Source organism: Choristoneura fumiferana, chromosome Z, assembly GCF_025370935.1.
Source record: "Choristoneura fumiferana chromosome Z, NRCan_CFum_1, whole genome shotgun sequence".
Lineage (NCBI taxonomy): Eukaryota > Metazoa > Arthropoda > Insecta > Lepidoptera > Tortricidae > Choristoneura > Choristoneura fumiferana.
In genome coordinates, this window is record NC_133472.1 from 4,392,365 (window position 1) to 4,416,160 (window position 23,796).

Sequence of the window (23,796 nt, forward strand, 5' to 3'; positions counted from 1 at the left end):
ATATGAAAAATAGCAAAGTTAATCTCACTAATGAATATCATAATTGCGAAAGATTGTAAGTCTGTATGTTTGTTTGCTACCTACCACTTCAGGTCTTAACCGCTGAACCGATTTAGCGGTGAAATTCGGTATACAGATAGTTTGTTTTGTGTGACTTTCCGTGATTTCACTCTCCTGTGGCCCGGCAGAAGACCAGTGCTGGTTTTCAACCAGCGATATGCTGAGCCGGGATCTTTTTATAGCGGCAACATTTCTTATTGTTATTTTTACTAATTATATGTCATTGCTGATATAAATAAATTATTTTATTTCTTTCTTTCTTTACAAGTTCCGGGGAAGGACATAGAATAGTTTTATCCCGGAAAATTGCATAGCAATAAACGGATTCTACGTGAACGGAGTCGCGGGCAATAGTTAGTTAGTGAATAATTGAAACCAATATTGACGTCTTCGATATTTTAATTAGAAATAAGTTTACCGTAAAAAAATGCAATTTATTAGAGGTCTTCCTAAAGCGTGCATTATAAAGAACTTATTTTCCTTCTGTCCATTCCTATATTGAACAGACTGTGGTAGGTTTTTTGTTTGTGCTAGTATCGCCCTCTGCGCAGAGTTATGCGTAATATTCCCTATTTAGCCAGTGTTTTGTCGATAACTAGAAAACTAAATAGTGCAACCATTTTAAAATACGCCGCGCACACGTGCAGTGCAATCTTTTTAAAATACACCGCGCACACGTCCAGTGCAACCAGTTTTAAAATACGCCGCGCACACGTGCAGTGCAACCTTTTTAAAATACACCGCGCACACGTCCAGTGCAACCAGTTTAAAATACGCCGCGCACACGTGCAGTGCAACCTTTTGAAAATACACCGCGCGCACGTCCAGTGCAACCAGTTTAAAATAAGCCGCGCACACGTGCAGTGCAATCTTTTTAAAATACACCGCGCACACGTCCAGTCAACCCCGAACGCGCCTAGGTATTTTTTTACCAGCCTCATTAGTGCGCGAAATTCTGTCTTTGATTTTTATTAGCTCTGATTGTCAAAATATAACGGTTAGTGCTATGGTAATATGAACAATAAAAAAAAGAATAGGTGTCTCTAGAAAAAAATGGACATGGATAGATACAATTGGACGTACCTAGTTTAGCAAAAAGGATCCAACTTTGCGAGAAAAAAAATATTTTTTGTGAAAGAATTAATGCGTTTCTTATTCCTACAGTCCATAAAACTCATAGGTTTTTAAACAAATCTTTCTAGATCTCGGCGGCAAAAGATCATCAATTGTCTTTTTCTCTTTGCTCAACATCATAATTTTCACTATAACTTGACGACATTGCGAGAATAAAAAATTTATTTTAATCGTTTCTGTTTGAGTTTATCTAAGTCACTCGAAGTAAATTAAAAAAATAATTAATTTTTCTTCCAACTATGCTTTAATTTCATCATAACCGCACTAAATACCCAACACAACGCGGGACTTTTCTGCTCTAGAGCAGAAAAAATGTATGAAAATCCTTTATTGCATTGTTTTAGATTTAAATTGCACGACCAAAGAGGCTTGTGGCTTTAGCTTTTTCCATAAAATAAAAATAAAAAAACATCTCACTTCTCAATTGACAAATTAAAGGGTGACTCTCTTTCCCGGTCCGGACAACACCGACATGGAAATACCGGCCCTGTTTTTTGTGTACACGCCCATAGAAACTGACAGGAGCTTCTATGGGCGTGTACACGAAAAACAGGGCCGTTATTTCCATGTCGGTATTATCCGGGCCGGGAAAGAGTGTCACCCAAATTAATAATGCGAAAGTTTGTGAGTGAGTATATTTGCTACTTCTTCAAGCTAAACCTTAAATTTCGCAAAAAGTTAGTTTATAATCTGGACTAGATTATTGTATTGTCAACAGATATCCATAAGTATGCCAAATTTAATTTTGATTCTACAACTGGAAGTGGGTCTATATTCTATTTTTTCTAAGATGATTCAAATGACACATATGATTATGTAACTTTGTGAGGCAAATAAACTTCCTCTAACTCCTAACCGTTAAGGAGTTTAACCCTCCATCATAAGCTCACCTGGATAACCTGGAAGAATACAACTATCGGTCTTTACGTACGTACATAATATTAAAAAATATGCGCATCTCCTAACCGTTAAGGAGTTTTACTATCCATCATCAGCTTATCAACATGAAATGATGTCTATCAGACGCAAATACTTAAATAGCTTGAGAAAATATATGAAAATAGGGTTCCGTGGCCATTACGAAAAAATTAAGTAATATTTTTCTAAGGATTTCAGTAATATTCGTAGTAACAGTAGTTTTTTTTTTCCTTTCCCGTGGGAATGTCGGGAAATTATCTCTTTAATGCTTTCTTCAATGATGTTTCAATTTTCAAAATGTAACACCTTACTGTACCATTTTTTACGCAAATAAAGATGATTATGATTATGATTACACTCCTCAAGCAACCTACATGCCAAATTCCAGCTTCAGAATTTCGGGAAATCCTTTTGTAGTGCTCCCCTACACCCCCCAAGGAACCTAAATACTAAATTTCAGCTTTCTACGACCAGTCAAACGAAAAATCCCGTTTTTTCCCGTTCCCGTCAGAATTTCGGGAAATCCTTTTGTAGTGCTCCCCTACACCACCCAAAGAACCTAAATACTAAATTTCAATTTTCTACGATCAGTAAAACGAAAAAACCATTTCGTTGAACTGAATATAAAACCCGTTTTTTCCTTATCCCGTGGGAAATTCCGAAAATCCTTAAAACAATTTTTTACTCTTATAATCACCTACTTCTGTGCCAATTTTGAAAAGTCTACTAATTATAGTTCACAGAATTCCGTTGAACTGAATATAAATCCTGTTTTATCCTTATCCCGTGGGAATTTCCAAAAATCCTAAAAACTGTTGTATTGTTCTTAATTTTTATGTTCCTAATTTCTATGTGTATGATCCAAGTTGGTCGAAATAAATAAATTTATTATTATGTTCTTTATTTTTCTTTCATTCTTAGGTTTAGGTTTTTATAATAGTTCTAAAAAGTAAAATACAGAAAAGTACATACAAAATAAAAATATTATAAAAACCTAACCTAGTTTGCCGCCGGTAACGGGGCAGGGCCCAAGCTACCGGTGGTCAGGGCCGCAGAGTGAGGAACCTCCGGACGATGCGTGCAGTGTCCAGAAGTACCGCCTTCTGTATCTGGCCCTTGATCCAGCCATCTAGCGAGAGTCTCTTGAGATGTTGGTCGAGACTCTTCGCTATTAGACCGTTTGCCGAAACGACTAACATCCCACATAGCAGTCACCTCGTGAGCCAAGTCAAGGTACTTGCTGAGTTTGTCCTTCTCGGCTTCACGAGGTTCTCGTCATGTGGGATGGTGATGTCGACGAGCACTGCCTGGCGGTATGATCGATCTGTCAGCACGATATCAGGCTTATTGGCTACAATAGTCCTGTCCGTGATGACAGATCGATCCCAATAGAGCGTGGCACGACCATTTTCAAGAACTGGCGCAGGGACATACCTATAATACGGCACCTCAGTCTACAAGGTCGTATCGAAGAGCAAGTTGCTGGTGGATAATCCTGGCTACTAAGTTATGTCTGTGCAAATACTCACCGTTAGCAAGATGAGAACAACCGGAGATGATATGCCAGAGTGACTCCCCAGGACGGCGGCATGCCCGACAAATGTCGACCGTACCGTCCTTCAGGATATACCTCCGGTAGTTGTTCGTCATGATAACTTCGTCAGCAATTGCACACACAAAACCCTCGGTTTCCCCAAAGAGGTCCCCGAAACCGACGCGAGAAGGTCTACATCAGTTCCTGTTAGGGCCTTGTAGAACCGCCCGTGTAGCTTAGTGTTAGCTCCTTGCTCTTCCATACGTTCTTGCGATCTTCCGTGCTCATTACCATAGGACTGCGCCAATTTTCGTTTGCCAAGGATAGCGGGGTGAGGTGTCTGTCTACTGCCATAACATCGCGATGCATCCCACACTCGTTGCTAAGGAAATAATTCCTAAGGCTGCATACCTCGCGGTTGTGGAGATTTTTGGCATTAAGAAAGCCGCGACCTCCACATTTCCGTGGGATGTACAGCCTCATAAACGACGAACGTGGGTGTAGCATGCGATGGGTAGTAAGCAGTAGGCGGACCCTCCGGTAAAGGGCGTCCAGTTCAGTCTGAGTCCACCTTAGTATGCCAAAGGAGTATGTGAGCAGGGCACCACCCAGGCGTTAAAGGCGCGCACCTTATAATAATAATAATAATAATAATCCATTTATTTCAAACACAATGTCCATAGATGGTTAGTAATATTAAATCTTACAACTATGTTAGTAGGTTTATTTATTTACTTATTACCACCCGACAAAAGACTGTTAAGTACCTTTGTAAGGCGGCAAAAGAAACGCTCCTTCACCGTCTGCTTTATGTCGCCGTCAACGATATGCAAAGCCTGTGACATACCAAGGTATTTGTAGGTTTCAGCTTCGGAGAGAGATCTGAGGGTCATTGTTGCAGAAAGTTGCAAATCCGGTGAATTTACAACTTTTCCCCGCTGTACATTCATGACCGCACACTTATCTACACCAAATTCCATTCTGATGGCGTTACTGAAAGCCTCTGTCTTCTTTAGTAACACCATCAGATCTTGGTGTTTTGGTGCAAACAGTTTCAGGTCATCAATGTACAGTAGGTGAGAAATGACCTCACCTCCTCTCCGAAGTCGTCAGCCTAACCCTGAATCCCTCAGCAGAGTGCTGAGTGGATTCAGAGCATATTATTATTATTGACTTTTATAATCACCTACTTCTATGCCAAATTTAAAGAGCCTAGTTATTATAATTACTAAGATAGGGTCACTCGGAATCGAATATATAAATCCCGTTTTGTCCCGTTCCCGTGGGAATTTCCAAAAATCCTTCCTTATTGGATGCCTACATTTTATAAGGTATTTATGTGCAAAATTTCAAGTCTCTAGGTCCAGTGGTTTGGGCTGTGCGTTGATATATCAACAGTCAGTCAGTCAGTCAGTCAGCCAGTTTAGAATTTTATATATAGATAGATAGATTTACGTCTAAATCTTGCAAGGAACGGTCAAATTGAAACACGCATTTCTCGGTATTTCGAACACTTAGTTAATTTGAACTAAAAATATACGTAATAACATTTATTAGCGGCATTTATTATATGTTTCGTATAAAAGATAACATGATTTAAAATAGTTTATTTGTTTCATTTAAAAACGATTACAATTTGCTTCAAATTTTAAAATGAATGGAGTATATACATTGCAAGAAAAACAAATAGGTAGGTACTAGGTAGGTGGTAGGGTGTTTTAGTCCTTTAAGTATGTTCGTTATTGTTCTCATAGATGGCGCTGGCTTGTTGAAAACACGCTATCGTTGTGTCTCTGTGATTTGGTTAAATTCTTCCAACTCCAACCAATATTTGGAACAAACAAACAAACCTCACCAAATAAAATTTTTGAAAATGTATCTTCATGAATACCAGTGAGGATACGTTGAACGTTGATTATCAGTCTAACTAAGATGGCTACATGCAACTCCATCATAGATATCATTGATTTCTAATTTGGTGCTCCGTTCAGTTCAATTCAAATAGATAATTAAATACATACCGTTTCCTAAAGTAGGGATGGTAATCGATGACGACATAATCGAATTATTGATAACTGTCTGTGTCGATTTCAATTAATCGATTAAGGGCGCTCATGGTATCGATATCGAACATTCCTACGATGTTGCCAGATGTACCGCTTTCCCGCGATTTACACCGCCTTTTATAATGAGGTACGGCACACTAGGTGTGAAATTCAAACTTTTTACAGTTCAAATGTGTTTAAAGTGAAATAAAATGGGTGACACTATTTCCCGACCGTAAAATACCAACCTGATATTTCATGTACTCGCCCATACAAACTGCTGTCAAACTGACAAGAGTTTCTATGGGCGTGTACACCAAATATCATGTTGGTATTTCCATGTTGGTATTTTACAGCCGGGAACGCATGTCACCCATTTTATTTCACTATAAAAACAAATAAAAAATTCGTCAAATATCGATTAATCGAATCGATATCGAACATCCCTATCCTAAACCACCGTCCCACTGCTCAGTGTAAGCATCCGTAGCTTACAAAGATAAAGAAAGCTACGGAAGGGGCGACACACTTCATTCACCTTCAAGTAGAATATATCTTTACCTTTTTACCTTTTTAGGGTTCCGTACCCAAAGGGTGCCAACGGAACCCTAACTGAGACTCCGCTGTCTGTCTGTCTGTCCTTCCATCTATCCGGTTTTTTTTTTGCAGAATAAAGACGAAAATAACAATTGAATGACCCACAAACCTCGATGAAACTCATCACTTCAATAAAGCGCTCACCGCCACTTGTTTAATGCTAACACTATTTTCAAGGTCTAGATATAATACAGTTTAAGAGCGTTTATACCTGCTGAGCTGGCAAAGTTGCATTTTTGTTAGTAGGGTTCCGGAGCCAAAATGGCAAAAACGGAACCCTTATAGTTTGGCCATGTCTGTCTGTCTGTCTGTCTGTCTATCTGTCTGTCTGTCTGTCCGTCCGCGGCTTTGCTCAGGGACTATCAATGCTATAAAGCTGTAATTTTGCACGGATATATAAATAAACTATGTTGATAAAATAGTACAATTAAAAATCAAAAAAAAAATTTAGGTTTCCTCGCATAGACGTAAAGTGGGGGTGTTTTTTTTTCTCGTCCAACCCTATAGTGTGGGGTATCGTTGGATAGGTCTTTTAAAACCATTAGGGGGTTGCAAACACGATTTTTCGCTTTAGTGATTTGTTTGCGAAATATTAAACTTTAAAGTGCAAATTTTCATTAAAATCGAGCGTCCCCCCCCCCTCTAAAATCTAAACCGGTGGGTGGAAAAATTTGGAATAAATCAGGATGGTATTAAGTATATCAAACTTTCAAGGAAAACTATAACGGTTAAGTTTGCTTGAGAATTATTAGTAGTTTATGGGTAAATAGCAGCCTAAGGTATAAAATATACCTAAACTTGGAAGATTCCGTATAAAGTACGAAATCCTTACAAAAATATTACTTGATTTTTTCGTAATGCCTACGGAACCCTATTTTGGTCGTGTCCGAAACGCTCTTGGCCGGTTTTTTCTCGATTATTCCTTAAAAATTTGATAAAAATTAAAAATGTTGTCTGATATAACACTTCTTAATGTATAAGTTATTGTGTCTACTACAATAATTCTTCGTGATAGACTTTTATATTCTTTAAAAACAAATTAATGTTTATAACCGGTTTTTAAAGAAAATTAAAGTCTGTACCGAATACTTATGGGAGTACTCGTAGACAGTTGAAATAATCGAGAAACACTAACAAAAATGCAACGTTGCCACGGCTGCCCTACGGAAAAAGAAAGTAACTATTTTTTTTTGTCAAAACCGGTGTTTTTGTATTTTTGGCACTTTTAGATGATAAGTAACGGATGTTGCTACATTCTTGGAATCACCAAAAGAGCCTTTAGAGAGAAATTTTTACCAAACAAAGTAACTGCAGGCACTGACTCAAAATATCTACGGCAAAATAAAGTAAAACGCAATTACAAAGCATAAATGAAGTAATTGCATGTCGTTTACTTTGTTTTTAAGTTGTAATTTGATCCACTTTGTTTTTTGTTTGGTAAATCGTTTTTTATTGAGACTCTGATTAGTTAAAACAAAAGTAAATAGCATTACTTCATTTTTGTATTGTAAAAAAGCATCAAAATTACCAATTTATCTACGCAAAAACAAAGTAACTAAATGTTAAGGGAAAAAGAAAGTACTTAAATGACAGACGTCTTATTACAATTTCATTTGAATAAACTTCGTTTTTAAGCATCATTTACTTTGTTTCTATATTGTTAAACTGCTTAAATTAAAATGTATATTGTATATTGGTACCTACCTATAATAATTTAATATCTTAACACACTAAGCAATCCCCCGGGTCCCCCAAATGACAATCCTAGTATTAAATCCTAGTAGTTATCTGTGGAAACCTTTAATTGGCTCTATTGTTTCATGTTTTGTATTCCACCTGTATTAGTTAATTTAAGCTGTTGGTTTTCCGAATAAAATAAAATAAAAAAATAAAAATAAAATATTAGGCAAAGCTCTGCGCAGGGGGCGACACTAGCACAAACCGTAAGGAAACCGCGATGACAACTTCAGTTCTCTTTATATTTGGTCGCCATGACGGATCATAACCAACGAGTATTAAAAATATAAATCGGTAGCGATATAGAGCTATATTTCCAAACATTTAATTGAAATAATAAATGATATTACGGCATCCTGCGGACATTTAAGATATAGTCAAAAAACATAAACCATAATATGTATGGTATGTACTATTTACTCCGTTTAATTTAAGATTTTAATTAACGCTCAAATTGTAACACGTTTCTCGGTATTTCGAACACATTTATTTGCGGTATTTATTATGTTAAATTGTTTCGTTGTTTCATTTAATAACGTGTGCAAATTTTACAGTTAAGTTTCAAATGTTAAAATAAATAGAGTATAGTGCTGCACTCTGACGGGATAAAATTGCAGTAATGTTCCCTATTGGCTGGGTGCGAAGTACTAGGTGGGGGTAATGAAACCTATCGCAGCGCTCATAGTGGCCAAAAGTAGAAATAATGTAGGCATTGTAGGCTCTCTCATCTGTCATACTCATATGAATCTGTCATTAACAAAGAAATTTGTTTAGACCTCATTTCAATAATAGATATTTGTTTTATGGTGCGAGCTTGAATTATTGAACACAGTCTCTGTTTTGTTCTTAATTCCTCTACATCCCGGACATGTCCAGCAGATACCAACAATTTTCCCTTTGAAACGGTTTGTGGTTGAAATTTGGTATTGAGTGAACTCACAAAACCGGTCTTCAAAATGGCGGTACTCATTTTGATCTGAAAACGATATTTAATTTATTACTAGCGATACAAGAACAGTAATATATATAAGTATATGTTCACTATGATTAGAAAAAAAAAAGTAGCTTTATCTTTTTGTTTTTATGCAGTAAAAGTACAATTAAACATGAAGTAAACAAACCTTGACATACTTAACCAAAATAAAACACACCTTTTGAATAAATTTTCCTTACCTCATACAAGATTGGTTTTTTGGAATCTTTTTGTATTTTTTATTTCAATTCCAAATTTTTACTTTTACGGTCATCCCGTAAAACCTAAATTGAAAATACAAACAAACCAGAAAAATAACACCAACACTGGGAATCGAACCCAGGTCCTCGGTATTCCGTACCGCGTGCTATACCGCTACACCACTGTTGGTCAACGGCACAGACACGAATTTCCCCTATGCACCACATATCTCAGCTTGTTTGTTTCTTATTTAGCCATTTAAGCAGTGACGCTAGCGACATCTATACCGTAGCCCCCATCGAGAAACTTTCGGCATTCCATTGGAACTAACTGCTCACCCGGACAAGAGATGTCGTTATTAAGCAATCAAATTAAGATTGTTTTTTTGGAATCTTTTTGTATTTTTTATTTCAATTCCAAATTTTTACTTTTACGGTCATCCCGTAAAACCTAAATTGAAAATACAAACGTTTGTATTTAACACAACCCTTTCACAACCCTTTGTTCACTCAAATCACGGTATCACAGTAATTTTGTATTATAAATTAATACGTGATATGTTTGATTTTTGTCACAATGTCGCGATGAAATTTCAAAACGTCGAGCCTCAGAGCCAGCAAAGGAGCGGACGGTAGGTGGCGCTAATGTCGTGCACAGAGCCAATACACAACAACATATACAAGTCGTCCGCCGAATTATTTTAAGACTTGCTTTTAGCCGCGGCTTCGCCCGCGTGGAGTTCGGTTATCGCGCGCTGTTCCCTCGGGAACTGTCCATTTCCCGGGATAAAAAGTAGCCTATGTCACTCTCTTCTCTGGCCCATAAACTATCTCTATGCCAAAAATCACATCGATCCGTAAGTCCGTTTCGACGTGAAAGACGGACAGACATACAAACACAAACACTTTCGCATTTATAATACTAGTATGTATTAAAACAGCATACTTTTTATCCCGATATTCCCACGGGATATAAATAAAATCTCGAAATAACAACCGCTGGCTTTAGTCCTGAAATTTTGGACAGTTGTTCTAGACCACGACATAAATTTTGGGAATTCCCAGGGGAATTTTGTAAAATCCCGGAATTTCAATTGTAACTACCAGATTGAATAGTTTACGCGTGCGAAGCCGCGGGTAAACTCTAGTACACCTATAAATTTGAAAAGAAATAATTATTTAATGGCTATAATATATTTATTTATATCTGACATTTTAGCTACAATTCGCTATATCATATTTCCAAAATGAACATTAAATGAATATGTATATTTCGCTGATCAAATGAAATACATTTTTTTAATATCCCTCTCTCAAAACTTTGAATTTTAACTATTTTAAGAAAAAAAACCTCTGGCCACTTCACTCACACAGCACAACCCTTGAATAGTTCCGACTTAGCTCCATAGATGGCGGTTATACGTCCAGAACACGGTATCGTTTGTTCAACCCAGAATCATTAAGAAGTAATTTTCACTATTACTCATTCTAAATCGGTTCAGTAGTTTTTGAGATATTTTTGAGGTGCACTGTACTCTTGTTATAGGAGTATAAGTGTACGATTTAACTAAGAGAATGGAAGGGTTACTATGACGTGCTTGCTTATAATTAATTAGTAAATTTGTCATTAATTTGCATTTGCACTACGTATACTAATGGTAGAATAACAGTTATAAAGATTAATAATATTACATAACTACATTGATTGAAGACAAACTTTAATTTCTTACAATATCGGCCAGAGGGTCTGATAGACTTACCTATGTACGGTTGGAAATTAGGTCACAGGTCTTCAATCTTATGATATGAAACTGTCAGATCATACTTTATAACCAATTTGTAGAGTTAGTAAGGCCATTGTTTAGAGGCTCGGCTTTTCCTTGGATCTGATAACTTCTTTTAGTTAATTGAAAAATAGTTAGTCAAAAATTTGTGGTGTAGCTCTCGTCATTCATTACCGCCTACCCACTTTAGTTTATAGATTTTTGTTCACCATTTTTGAATGCTAACCCTCTCTTACCTAGATTTAAGTGAAATTAAAACCCTTTTCCAGGCATAGTGCTTATAGCGTCCACATAAATGTACGCAAATATTCGACCTTGCCAAATTTACAAAATAAATTGGTCTTTAAAAATATTATTCGTCTTTAAATTAATCCCTCACAGTTACAATAATTAATTTTGTACTAGCTTATATAAATTCGCGGCGTCTGGAAAAAGGTTAATATTGTTTTCTCTAGGAGTGATTTTTGTAAATCTTTTGAGAAATAAATATCTTAAACCATTTCACAGCGAAAGCGTTATAAGCTCGTGTCTTCGCCGCCATTTTTACATGAAATGTTTTTGGTGGGTTCAATTTTTGGCATATACCTACTACGTATTTATTATCTATTCTGTGTTTGTGGTAAATAACAAAAACTGATCGAAAATATAAGTAATTACCTAGACCTAGAGACTTCCCTCGATTGAAAACAAACAGATACAATAGGTACGATAATAAAAATTAACAAAAAAAGGCGTTCACGACCGTGATACTTATATTTATTTATTTTATTTTTTATAATGACATGTGTAAATGTTTAATTTCTTGTTTGTATTTGTTATTTTCTTTTCTTTCTGAAACTACAGGTATCTCCCTTTATCGTCTAGGGTAAGGTGTCCGGAAACCCTTTCTTCTGCACTTGGTGTCCACAATTAGCTGTGCCTGCCGCTTCAAGTAGCTACGGGAAGGTATGTCCTCTTCCTCGTCAGATGCTGGAACGGTAAGTACAATGTTGATTTGGTGTGAAAAACTCCACAAAGCAAACGGGTAAATCAACTTTTGTTGTTATTCTGTCCTGTGGCTCAGGAGACACTGTTAGAAAAAATGTTTGCTATTTATAATATTAGCACGGTGGAGATGAGCCATAAAGGAATTGCCAACCCTAACTTTTAGTGGATTAGTACCCCATAAAATCATACTTTTTAATAGGTCTTAGGAGACTCTACCATGGCAACAAGCACCCTTAATACTTTAGTCACCCAAATATCTGCTAAATTAGATAGTTACCTCAGTAAAGAATATATTATTATAAGGGGCTGTTTCACCACCCATTGATTAATTTTATTTGGCGGATAAATGTGATGCCGTCTCCGTCTATTCGAACAAAATGAACAGAGACGGCGTCACATAATATCCGTCAAATCATCGTCACGTCAGCCGAAAGACGTCTACTTCTGGACATCGGCCTCCCCTAAGACTCTCCACTCAGACCGGTCTTGTGCATTCCGCATCCACCGCGATCCCGCGATCTTAACCAGGTCGTCGCTCCATCTTATGGAGGCCTACCGACAGCTCGTCTCCCGGTCCGCGGAGGCCATTCGAGAACCTTCTGACCCCATCGGGCATCAGTTCTAGGAGCAATGTGCCCCGCCCACTGCCACTTCAGTTTCGCAATACTCGGGCTGTGTCCGTAACCTTAGTTCTACTGCGGATATCATAATTTCCGTCAAATAAATTTAATCAATGGATGGTGAAGCAGGGGGTTAGTATTTTATTCTGCCAGTTAGATTAAATTACAAAATATTGGACAAGTATGTTTCTTTTGTCATTCAACAAATAAAAAATGATAAAGATGAAGCGCTTCAAAGTTCGGGACCAGCGGCCCCGTCGTGTCGTACTAAAAAATGTCGCACGGTGTGACGTCACAAGGAAATTTACCTGGCTCATCATCATCATCATCAGCCGGAAGACGTCCACTGCTGAACAAAGGCCTAAATTAGAACGCCACAATGGACGACAACTCGCCACTTGCATCTACCGTTACCCGCAATTCTCACGATGTCGTCAGTCCTCCTGGTGGGAGGCCTGCCAACTTCGTCTTCCGGTTCGTGGTCGCCACTCGAGAACTTTCTCCCCCAACGGTTATCTGTTCTTGGAGCGCTGTGGCCCGCCCTTTACTACTTCAACTTGCATATTTTTACAGCTATGTCGGCCTACCTCCTATGACGACGTATGTACGACCTATGATCTTAGTTCTTCGAAGAATTTCCGTATTCCGGATTCTATCGCGCAAAGAAACCTTACCTGTCTATATCTTCATTTTTTTTGTTTAACTGACAAAAGATACTTATCCAATATTTTGTAATGATCTATTATCTGTCATATTGTATGACAATAGAGTTTTTTTTTTCAAAGTGGGTCACCATTTAAAAAAATGGTAGGTGTAAACCAGTGTAAGCCAGTGGCCTTTGCCAGGGGGCAAAAAATAAACTAGGGCCCCAACTAAACTATTAAAAATCGTTTGCTCCGTTCCACGCCAACGACCTATATATATATATGTCCATTACTTTAATGCAAAAGCAACCTTCGTTCAATTGTATTAAGGTTCCATTTTAGACATTACATTACAATATAGAAGCCTGGCGTGGTTGAACAAGCCGTGGTGGCCTAGTGGTTTGACCCATCGCCTCTCAAGCAGAGGGTAGTGGGTTCAAACCCCGGCTCGCACCTCTGAGTTTTTCGAAATTCATGTGCGGAATACATTTGAAATTTACCACGAGCTTTGCGGTGAAGGAAAACATCGTGAGGAAACCTGCACAAACCTGCGAAGCGATTCAATGGTGCGTGTGAAGTTCCCAATCCGCACTGGGCCCGCGTGGGAACTATGGCCCAAGCCCTCTTGTTCTGAGAGGAGGCCTGTGCCCAGCAATGGGACGCATATAGGCTGGGACGATAGAAGCCTGGCGTATGGGTGATGTATTTTGTATTTGACGTGGCGGCGAAAAGGTTAAAAGATATAATTAGTAGATATCTCACGCGGTGGGCGGACGGGTTCCTTCATGAGTAGTTCCTTGTAAGTGGGGACGGCGGTTTCGACCTCTTTAGTTGTGCTGTGGCTCTGAATACTAAGCCCAGCGACAGAGGGCGCGCCACTCGTCGGCTGTAAAACAACAATATATTTAGAATGAAAAGGAACTTCATAAAAGCCAAAAAAAGGGTCAAGCTATTCCGAAAAAACAAGATGGCAAAACATTACCTCACATAACATCTAATACCTTTAAACGAGCATATAATTAGAATCTCTTTCGCTATGAGTTCTTTGGCAGATGTATGGGATTTCCACCCTGGTACAGTCACCAGCATTAATATCTGCCACAGCAGAGCGTGCAAAAATATCTGACACGTCTTTCCGGCACTAGAAATAGAGTCGTATCAGATATTTATGCACGCTTGTTGCGTCAGATACTGGTGCTGGTGACTACGTGAATCAATTTCTTTAAATGTACAAGCATAGCTTAGTTTGTCTATGGTTTGGGACTAGATGAACAATGAGGGCTATCGAGTATGAATTCGCCACTAGAGGCGCTAGTGTAGCGTGAGGTCTCCGAAATGTCAAATCTCATAGTTTTTGGGTGAGATAAGCGGGTTTATTTATAATTAAAATAATTTTGTGAATATTTTGCAATATCTGAAATTAATTATGGCAAATATGCGTTCCGGGCCAATGAATGTCTATGTTTTAAGACAGTTTTGTCTTTCTGAAACTTTTGTCCTCCCTTTTTTCCGAACAAAACGGGGACTATGCAGCAATGTGGCATGCTCGATATTTTTATAGTACAGTTTTAAGGTGTATTGAATATGATTTTAATCTAAACTATGTTTTCACGCCCGTAATAAGAGACTTTGAAAGCCATACTTAAAAACCTCACGCAACAGTGCGCCATCTAGTGAGGCAAAAAACGATAGCCCTCATTGGTATCAATTGTCCTATGATATTTGTTTATTTATCTGTACAACTCACGTTGGAAGGCATGGCCATGGTGGAGACGTCCCGGCGCGACCGTACGTCGTCCGCACGCACTCCGGCGAGCGAGTAGCGCGTGCGCAGCACTTGGACCAGCTGCTGGACGTCCCGTGCCTCCGCCGTCCACTCAGGCACTGCCGGCTCGGGTATCACCTGATAAAACATTTGTTTTATAACATTAAATAACAAATTGTGACAAATATTATACACTAGCTTTTGCCTGTGACCTCGCTCGCGCAGTATTAAGTATCTAGTTTAAAACTCTTTTGATTCCACAGGAACCATACATTATTTCGGGATAAAAGGTAACCTATATGTTAATCCAGGGTATATATTACCTGTATGCCAAAAGTCATGCACATCCGTTCAGTAGTTTTTACCTGAAAGAGTAACTAACATCCAAACATTTCACTTTCGCATTTTTAGTATTAGTAAGTATATAAGTAAGATTTTTATCATTTTAAAATGTAACACAACCAAATAAAACCTCTAATTTGTTCTATGGTGTTATATTACATTTTTATAACTATACCAGAGCGTTTAAAACATCAAACAAGTTGTAACAAAAGTTATAAAGTGTTAGACAATGTTATCGTGCTTTATAACGTTATAGAACATTTATACATGACATACCTACTCGTCTCAAGCAGAGGGTCGTGGGTTCGAACCCCGGCTCGCACCTCTGAGTTTTTCGAAATTCATGTGCGGAATAACATTTGAAATTTACCACGAGCTTTGCGGTGAAGGAGAACATCGTGAGGAAACCTGCACAAATCTGCGAAGCAATTCAATGGTGTGTGTCTGTTCCCAATCCGCACTGGGCCCGCGTGGGAACTACTGCCCAAGCCCTCCTATTCTGAGGGGAGGCCTGTGCCCTGCAGTGGGACGTATATATATATATTTTTATTTTTTATTTTTTTGTGGTATAGGGGGCAAACGAGCAGGTGGATCGCCTGGTGGTAAGCGATTACCGTCGCCCATGGACACCTGCAACACCAGAAGAGTCACAAGTGCGTTGCCGGCTTTTAAGGTAGGAGTACGCTCTTTTCTTGAAAACTTGAAGGTCATAGCGTATATAGGCTGGGATGATGATGATGAGCTATGAGTAAGTACCTACATAAAACAAATTTTAAAAATAGATAAAGCTGAATTAATATTAGCCAACATTCCGAAGATGCCGGCAGCATTCTAAAATTATCATCGTATTCATATAATTTTATTTTGTAACATTATTATCATTATCACACTAACAATATAAAGAAAAACAAAAGAAACACGATCAATTAATTTTCATTACGATATGATTACAAAGAAAGACGATCAAGTTTAACTTCAATAGCTTATTACCGTCTTACTTTTTAACTGAAGAGTTATACTCTTGTCGGTGGAGTATCTTCCCCACATCCTTCCTCTGAGCCATCCTCTTCCCTCTTCTTACGACGCGACGCCAACTATTTGACTGTTTATATTATCATAACCTCCTAACGCCCAGAGTCCTTTATAATTCGACTTATTGTAATTCGAACATCAAACTCTATCATAAATGACAAAGTTGGATGTTCACAAATCAAAAATTTGATTTGGGCGTTAGAAGAACAATAATGAATAGGATACAATTTTCGTGATTTTTTTAGGATTTTGGAACATTAGATAACGTTGATTTAGATTATGAGTGTGCAATAAGAGAAATCGTTTTAAGTGTAATTAATTAGCTTGTAATAATAGTAGATTAGTGACTTTGGCCTAATTGTAATTCAACTATTCGATAATAGATGGCGCCACGAGTACCAGACTGTACCTGCCCTAATAGTATTAAATACTTCCGGCCTAATTGTAATTCAGCTACTCGATAATAGGTGGCGTTACGGGTACCAGTCTAATCGGGAAAACAACGCTTGGCCGCAAATGATATCACTTTTTATTACTACTAGCACTTTCAGGAAGATTATTATTGCCAAGAAGAATGCGCGGCTAGAAATTTGACAGAAAGTTGGTATATTTCGATAGCACAAGGGGCCACAAGGGCATAATTTTAATTTATTTTTGAAATGAGTTAACTTACTAAAAGTGGAATTATGCCCTAGTTCTGACGCAGGTACGATATACAAGTTGGACTACAATGCAAGTACAGTAGGTATACAAAAATTACAGTCAGCAAATAAAGTTTTTTTATGATTTTTTCTTTTTAATGAAAATTTATCAATCAAAATTAATATACCATTAACTAATAATAATAAAAATAAAAACTTTTTTTTTATTTATGATGATGGAAGCATTAGAAACACTTCCACTGAACGTAGATATAGTTACTTACCCCATACAGCCCTGTACTGTTATTGCTCTTTTCATGTATTTTTTTCTATAATTTTATGGTATAGTTTTTAAGTATTATCAAGGACAATATATATAAAGACCTCCATACTAAATTACGTCCATCGGATCAAAGCTAAAATCCAGGGTTATGGCCAGATGGCGCTGAGATTTTCCGCCCTCTTGTTCTGAGAGGAGGCCTGTGCCCAGCAGTGGGACGAATATAGGCTGGGATGATATGATTAGATGGCACTAAACGCAAAATAACGCATAATCCAGGGAAACGGCGCTGAGATCTTTTCCGACATTATAATCTAGATGGCACTATTGACGCAAATACCTTAGCTATCAAAAAAACCACTGGTATCTATGCAGTCAACATATTAAATATATCTGAACAACATGGGAAAAAAAAACCTTCCAATAATATAAGTATGGCAAAATGTTGATAAAAAAGTAGCGATGCTAATTTCAGGTAAGCGATATGACATCATCGAAAACAGTACAGTATTGTCATCACATACCTACATCTGTCTCACGTTATTCTCTTCAATCATTTCACAGATGCCTCTCGATCAAATCTCGGTCATCTCATTGTAACATTGTTGTTGTTTTTAGCAGAACGTCAAAACGCCTGACACATAGCGTGACGTATAGCCGTAACGTATGCCGGTCGGGGTACTTTGACCCATTGGAGAGTAGCTTAGGCCCATATGAAACCACATAAAGAAGGGTCCAACAAAAGCATGAAAACCTGATCGATCAATTAAGACCACCCACATGGCAAGGAGCCATATTCTCAAAGCAATAATAAGCAATAAAAGCGTATTGCGACTCGTTTTATCAAATGACAGTTTATGTACGTGAAATCGTTATTTGATTGCGGTCGCGAGCGTCAGCCCCAGGACCGAGTTACTAAGGCCAAGGACCAAAGTTACCTTTCAGGGCCATGGTTACCCTTCAGGGCCAAAGTACCCCGACCTTACGGCGCCTCCAAAGCCGTCCTCACGTCAAGAAGTTTGCACAGCTCGTAGAGCAGCCTCTTTATCTCCAGCAGCAGCGCGTCCAGGTCTTCAGACTCACGCTGTAGCCGCGCGTGTGCATCCTCCTCCGCCGCGATCTCTTCCTTCAATGCCGTGATCTGGTCCTGCGTTCTAGAGAAAAAATATACTTCTTCTTAAAAATATCCGTAAAAGTTGACACTATTCTTTACATATTAGAAAGCGAAGTGAATGGTCAGTGAAAAATTAAAAAGTTAAAAACATTGCAGGACCGCCACACTCGACTACCATGTCGCATACAAATTACGGCCATGGTAATAAGTTGGCACAAGTCGTACACAGACACAGACAACTCAAATAGCCGGTATCAGTGCACTTTAAAGTTAAATATATCGCAAACAGATCACTGAATCGAAAAATCGTCATGGCAACCCCAATGGTTTTAAAAGACCTATACAACAATACCCTACACTAAGTATAGGGTTAGTCTATATAGGTACTTATACTCTTTGGGGTTAGTCGAGAAAAAAACATCACCCCCACTTTACGTCTATGGGAGGTACCAAAAAAAATGTTTTCACTTTTCTATTTTACCACTTTGTCGGCGTGACTGATATGTATATTCATGCTAAACTAGATGAAAACCCGGCTTCGCTCGGGTAAAATGTAGACTCATAATAATACGTTTGAAAAATTTTTTTGCCAGTATAGACTGTCGTACTTATCGAAAAATCTGACGTATATTCCCAGCCCTAATTATTATCACAAACAATTTAACGGCTAACCTACGTATCGATATTTCACCAGTAGATATTTCTCCTAAATATTATTTGCCCAAATAACTACGTAGTCGGTCCCAAAGTTCTGTCACAAACGCAAAAAATAAATTTACAGTTTGGCTTAAAAAAAATTTTTCGGTAACAATTTGAAAGATCGTTCATCGACCATTAAGATGCGACCCAACCGCTGTTTGAAAAACGGTGACGGTACGGAACCGCAGTGACGCATCGTATGCGTAAGTAACTAAAAATATACGGTTTTCGCAATTTTTCCTTTATCTGTGCTATAAGAAGTTGCTTCGTACCAAATTTCAAGATTCTGAGTCCATGGGAATTACGCTGTAGGTTTTGAATCCCTTGCGAGTTTCGAATATTTGCGGAAATTTGCGGCAAAAACGGCTGTATCTTTTGATTGCGTTGGCTTAGAAGTTTGATTTTTTCACAGCTCCAAGGGATAGTAGACTTGAGTATTCGATATAAATTTCAACTTTATACCTCCACGCGTTCCTGAGAAAAAGGGTCTTGACAGACCGACGGACGGACGGACAACAAAATGATCCTTTATGGGTTCCGTTTTTTCCTTTCGAGGTACGGAACCCTAAAAAAACCCTTAACACTTAGGGGTATGAAATATAACTTACGTCCCATTCCCGGACCTACCGAATGTACACAAAAAAGTTCATAAAAATCGGTCGAACCGTTCGGAAGAAGTTTGGTCACAAACATTTTTGACCCGAGAATTTTATTATTTACTAGCTGTTGCCCGCGGCTTCACTCCCGTTGTATTTTTTCTTTATTTTCTTCCATAAAAACCTTCTCCTGACAGTAACGAACACAACAAAAAAAGAATTTGCGAAATCGGACCAGTCGTTCCCGAGTTTTGCGCTTAGCAACACATTTTTACGATTCATTTTTATTTATGGAGATAATATAATAATAATAGATTACAGCTTTCTAGTACTAACGTTCTCTGAGCTTAGCCGCGGGCAAATAGACAGACAGACAGACAGACGGACAGACATGGCGAAACTATAAGGGTTCCCGGTTGACTACAGAACCCTCAAAATTGACCATAAACCTTATGAAGGAAAACATTGCGGCCTGCACACATATGTGAAGCAAGTCAAGGTGTGCGTGAAGTCACGGAATAAGTACCTAATAGAAGTGCCCAATTCCACTGCGTCCGCGTGGGAACTGCAGCCCAAGTTCTCTCATTCTCATTCGCAGTGGTACCTATGAGCTAGATGATGATGGAATGATGTCTCCACTTACTCATCTTTATCCTTTACTGAGGCGAACTTGAAAGCCTCCAGTTCGGCCAGGAGGGTAGTCTGTGTGGTCTCTAGTTGTAGCTTCTCTTCCTCGATGGTGACCTTAAAATGTACACACGGGTATTTCTGATCATGGGGGCTTTAAGGGGATCCCATGCCCCAATGACCTTCGATCTGAATTCCATAGTTTGTCCCTCTGACACTTATACTATTTAATACGAGAGCGAGAGAGACGGTACGACACGAACTTCGAGTTACGAGTTTCGTAGTAGCCCTGCTGATGCGCCACGACACAACACGACAGATAAGTGTGAACCGAGCTTTGGATAGACAATAAAGCTGAAGGGCTATATCGAACCTCTTTTGAGTTATTATACTATTGTGTAGCTTATGACATACCGCATCACATTGTATAAATAACTTAAAAGTATTTTTTAGAGATATTTATTGCCTTTTGGCTTAAGAGAGCGGAATACTTCCCTTTTAAGGCAAAATGCGGTATCTCATTAAATGGTATAAATAATTCAAAAATGTTTTCTTACTTGCGATATCCAACATGAAACAATAATACTAATCATCCCAGCCTATATACGTCCCATTGCTGGGCACAGGCCTCCTCTCAGAACAAGAGGGTTTGGGCCATAGTTCCCTCGCGGGCCCAGTGCGGATTGGGAACTTCGCACGCACCATTGAATCGCTTCGCAGGTTTGTGCAGGTTTCCTCACGATGTTTTCCTTCACCGCAAAGCTCGTGGTAAATTTCAAATGTAATTCCGCACATGAATTTCGAAAAACTCAGAGGTGCGAGCCGGGGTTCGAACCCACGACCCTCTGCTTGAGAGGCGATAGGTCAAACCACTAGGCCACCACGGCTTTATAATAATACTAATCTCTATCCCTTTTTTAAATCCCCGACGCAAAAAGATGGGTTTTATAAGTTTCACCGCTGTGTGTGGCTGTGGCACCGTAGCTCTTAGACGGGTGGACCGATTTGAATGCGGTTTTTAAACTCGAAAACAGATTTTCTAGCAATGGTCCTTACACATGTTTCATCAAAATCGGTTGAGCCGTTTTTGAGATATTGAACTTTGAAGTCGGGGGTTCCCATCTTGTTGTTGGTTAGGTAGGTTATTTGTTCCGTAAAACTTAAAAGTCGGTACTAGTAGCGCCATCTATTAACACTGTTATAGTACTTGAAGGTAGTTCAGTCGTTTGGCCGTCTCGCGCTGCGCTCGGAATCGGTCGAATACTTCCTCGGCGTCCGTCACTCCTGAAAGTTAAAAGGGATCATAGATGGCGCCAGCAGTATATTAAGCTACGTATCGCTGCTCACGCGTAATTTTAAACGGAGACCGGTTCATTCTAACGCAAATCACTCGTAAATACTACTCTAAAAGGGGGTAAATTATTATGTTTATTCGATAATTATTGTTATTATTATTATCGAATTCAGCACAAGGTTTTTCCCATTTCAGAGTGGTGTTTACGAGAGAGAGGATGTTTCCAAAATTGGTCTCGCACGCCCCATGGTCGCAATCAAATCATTAAACTACAAACTTAACTTTGGGAGTTCCGTACTCAAACGGAAACAAACGGAATCCTTGTAGGACCACTTTTTTGTCCGGTCAAGACTAAGGAACACGTGGAGGTGGTATCAAGATATGCTATGTATACTTCGAAGTTCGTATCGTACCGTCCCTCTCACTCTCGTATTAAATAATATACCTAAGCGTCTCAGCGGGACGGCAAATACGAAGTTCGAATTTGTTCCTGCATGGCTACTACGAAACTCGAAACTCGAAGTTCGTGTCGTGCGGTCCGTCTGACACTAATACTATTTAAGACGAGAGCGCGAGGGACGTACGATACGAACTTCGATTTTCGAACTTCGGATTAGGCCCAGGCCCTCTGGTGACATAGTACATTCAAGTTACCAGTGAGCTTCATCAGCCTCTGGAAGACGTCCTCCATCTGGGCCGTGGCCGAGGCCTCCTCTGTCACCACGGCACCTTCCGTCGACCGCGTGGACTCCTGCCGCACCAGGGCCCGCACTGTTGAGGGACAACTTTACAACCAGAGGAACGAATTTGCAATCATGCCTTGGAGTCCTAAGGCTTAGACCTTAATACCGGGTGTGGCCTCTAATATGAGCAAAAAATCAAAACATAGATCGTCCGTGCGTCCTCGTCATTCTGAACAACATTAGTTCAGCGACTTTTAAAAATAATGGATTCTTTGAACTTTCCTTTTTTCATACAAATTAAATACTGCTATCAATGTACGCCATCAAGCATTTTAGTTTACATTGCTTCTTCGAATAAACTTAAGTGTAATAAAAATTAAAAAACTACTTATTTATTTTTAAAAGTCTAGACTATTGTTGTTCAGTTTGACGAGTATGATCTGTTTTAATGAGGGCTATCGTTTTTTGTCTCAGTAGATGGCGCGCTGTTGCGTGAGGTTTTTAAGTGTGGCTTTCAGAGTCTGTTATTCCGGGCGTTAAAACAAAGTTTAGATTAAAATCATATTTAATACACCTTAAAACCGTACCATAAAAATATCCATAAACCACAGTTTTGCTTAGTCCCGTTTTGTTCGGAAAAAAAGGGAGGACAAAAGTTTCCGAAGGACAAAACTGTCTCAAAACACACACATTCATTGCCCCGTAACCCATAATTGCCATAATTAATTTCAGGTAATGCAAAATATTCACTAAATTATTCTAATTATAAATAAACCCGCGTAGCTCACCCAAAAACTATGAGATTTGACATTTCGAAGACCTCACGCTACACTAGCGCCTCTAGCGGCGAATTCATTCGCGATAGCCGTCATTATTTGCTCATATAACAGGCCACACCCGGTATAGTTTGCAAAGCATTGCGTTATTTCCACTTATCGCCCACCGCTCACCGTCAAAAAACATTGTTCGCCTAAAATTGTATGTAATATGTACTTAATTTAATATGTATTTATGTACATATGTATTTATATACATTATAATAGCTGATGCCCGCGACTCCGTCCGTGTATAAGTAATAACCTAACCAACAAAAAGTTGAAAAATCGCGGTTGAAAAAACGGTTGAACCGATTTCGATGAAACATGTCTAAGAACCATCGCTAGAATACCTGATTTCAAATATAAAAACCGGAGCTACGGTGCCACAGACAGATACAGAGACACACACATAGCGGTCAAACTTATAACACCTCTCTTTTTGAAAAAGCTCTCGTGAGGTCTTACCCTGAGGCGGGAAGATCCGTTTCTCCAACTTCTCAAGCTCTCGCTTCCGCTCGGCGAACCGTTGCGCAAAGTACGCGCGCTCGGCGGCGCGCGCGTGATCCGCGTCGTGCGCGCGCGCCGCCTCCGCCGCGGCCGCCGCCGTGGCCCGCACGCGCATCTCCGCCGCCTCCTCGCGGACGTACTGTTGCAAGAAGAAACCATCATCAT

General features: G+C 39.0%; 1 protein-coding gene across 1 annotated transcript; it reads right to left on the reverse strand.

Annotated features, from left to right (window-relative positions):
- Positions 1-11,781: 11,781 nt before the first annotated feature.
- Positions 11,782-23,675, reverse strand: LOC141439547 (uncharacterized). Its single transcript, XM_074103869.1, has 8 exons — positions 23,590-23,675; positions 22,278-22,394; positions 21,537-21,613; positions 20,346-20,446; positions 18,303-18,447; positions 14,981-15,136; positions 13,996-14,119; positions 11,782-11,951 (listed from the first exon to the last, which is right to left on the reverse strand). Exons 2-8 carry the CDS (start codon positions 22,312-22,314, stop codon positions 11,836-11,838), a joined length of 756 nt encoding a protein of 251 aa, XP_073959970.1. The 5' UTR covers positions 22,315-22,394; positions 23,590-23,675; the 3' UTR covers positions 11,782-11,835.
- Positions 23,676-23,796: the final 121 nt, after the last annotated feature.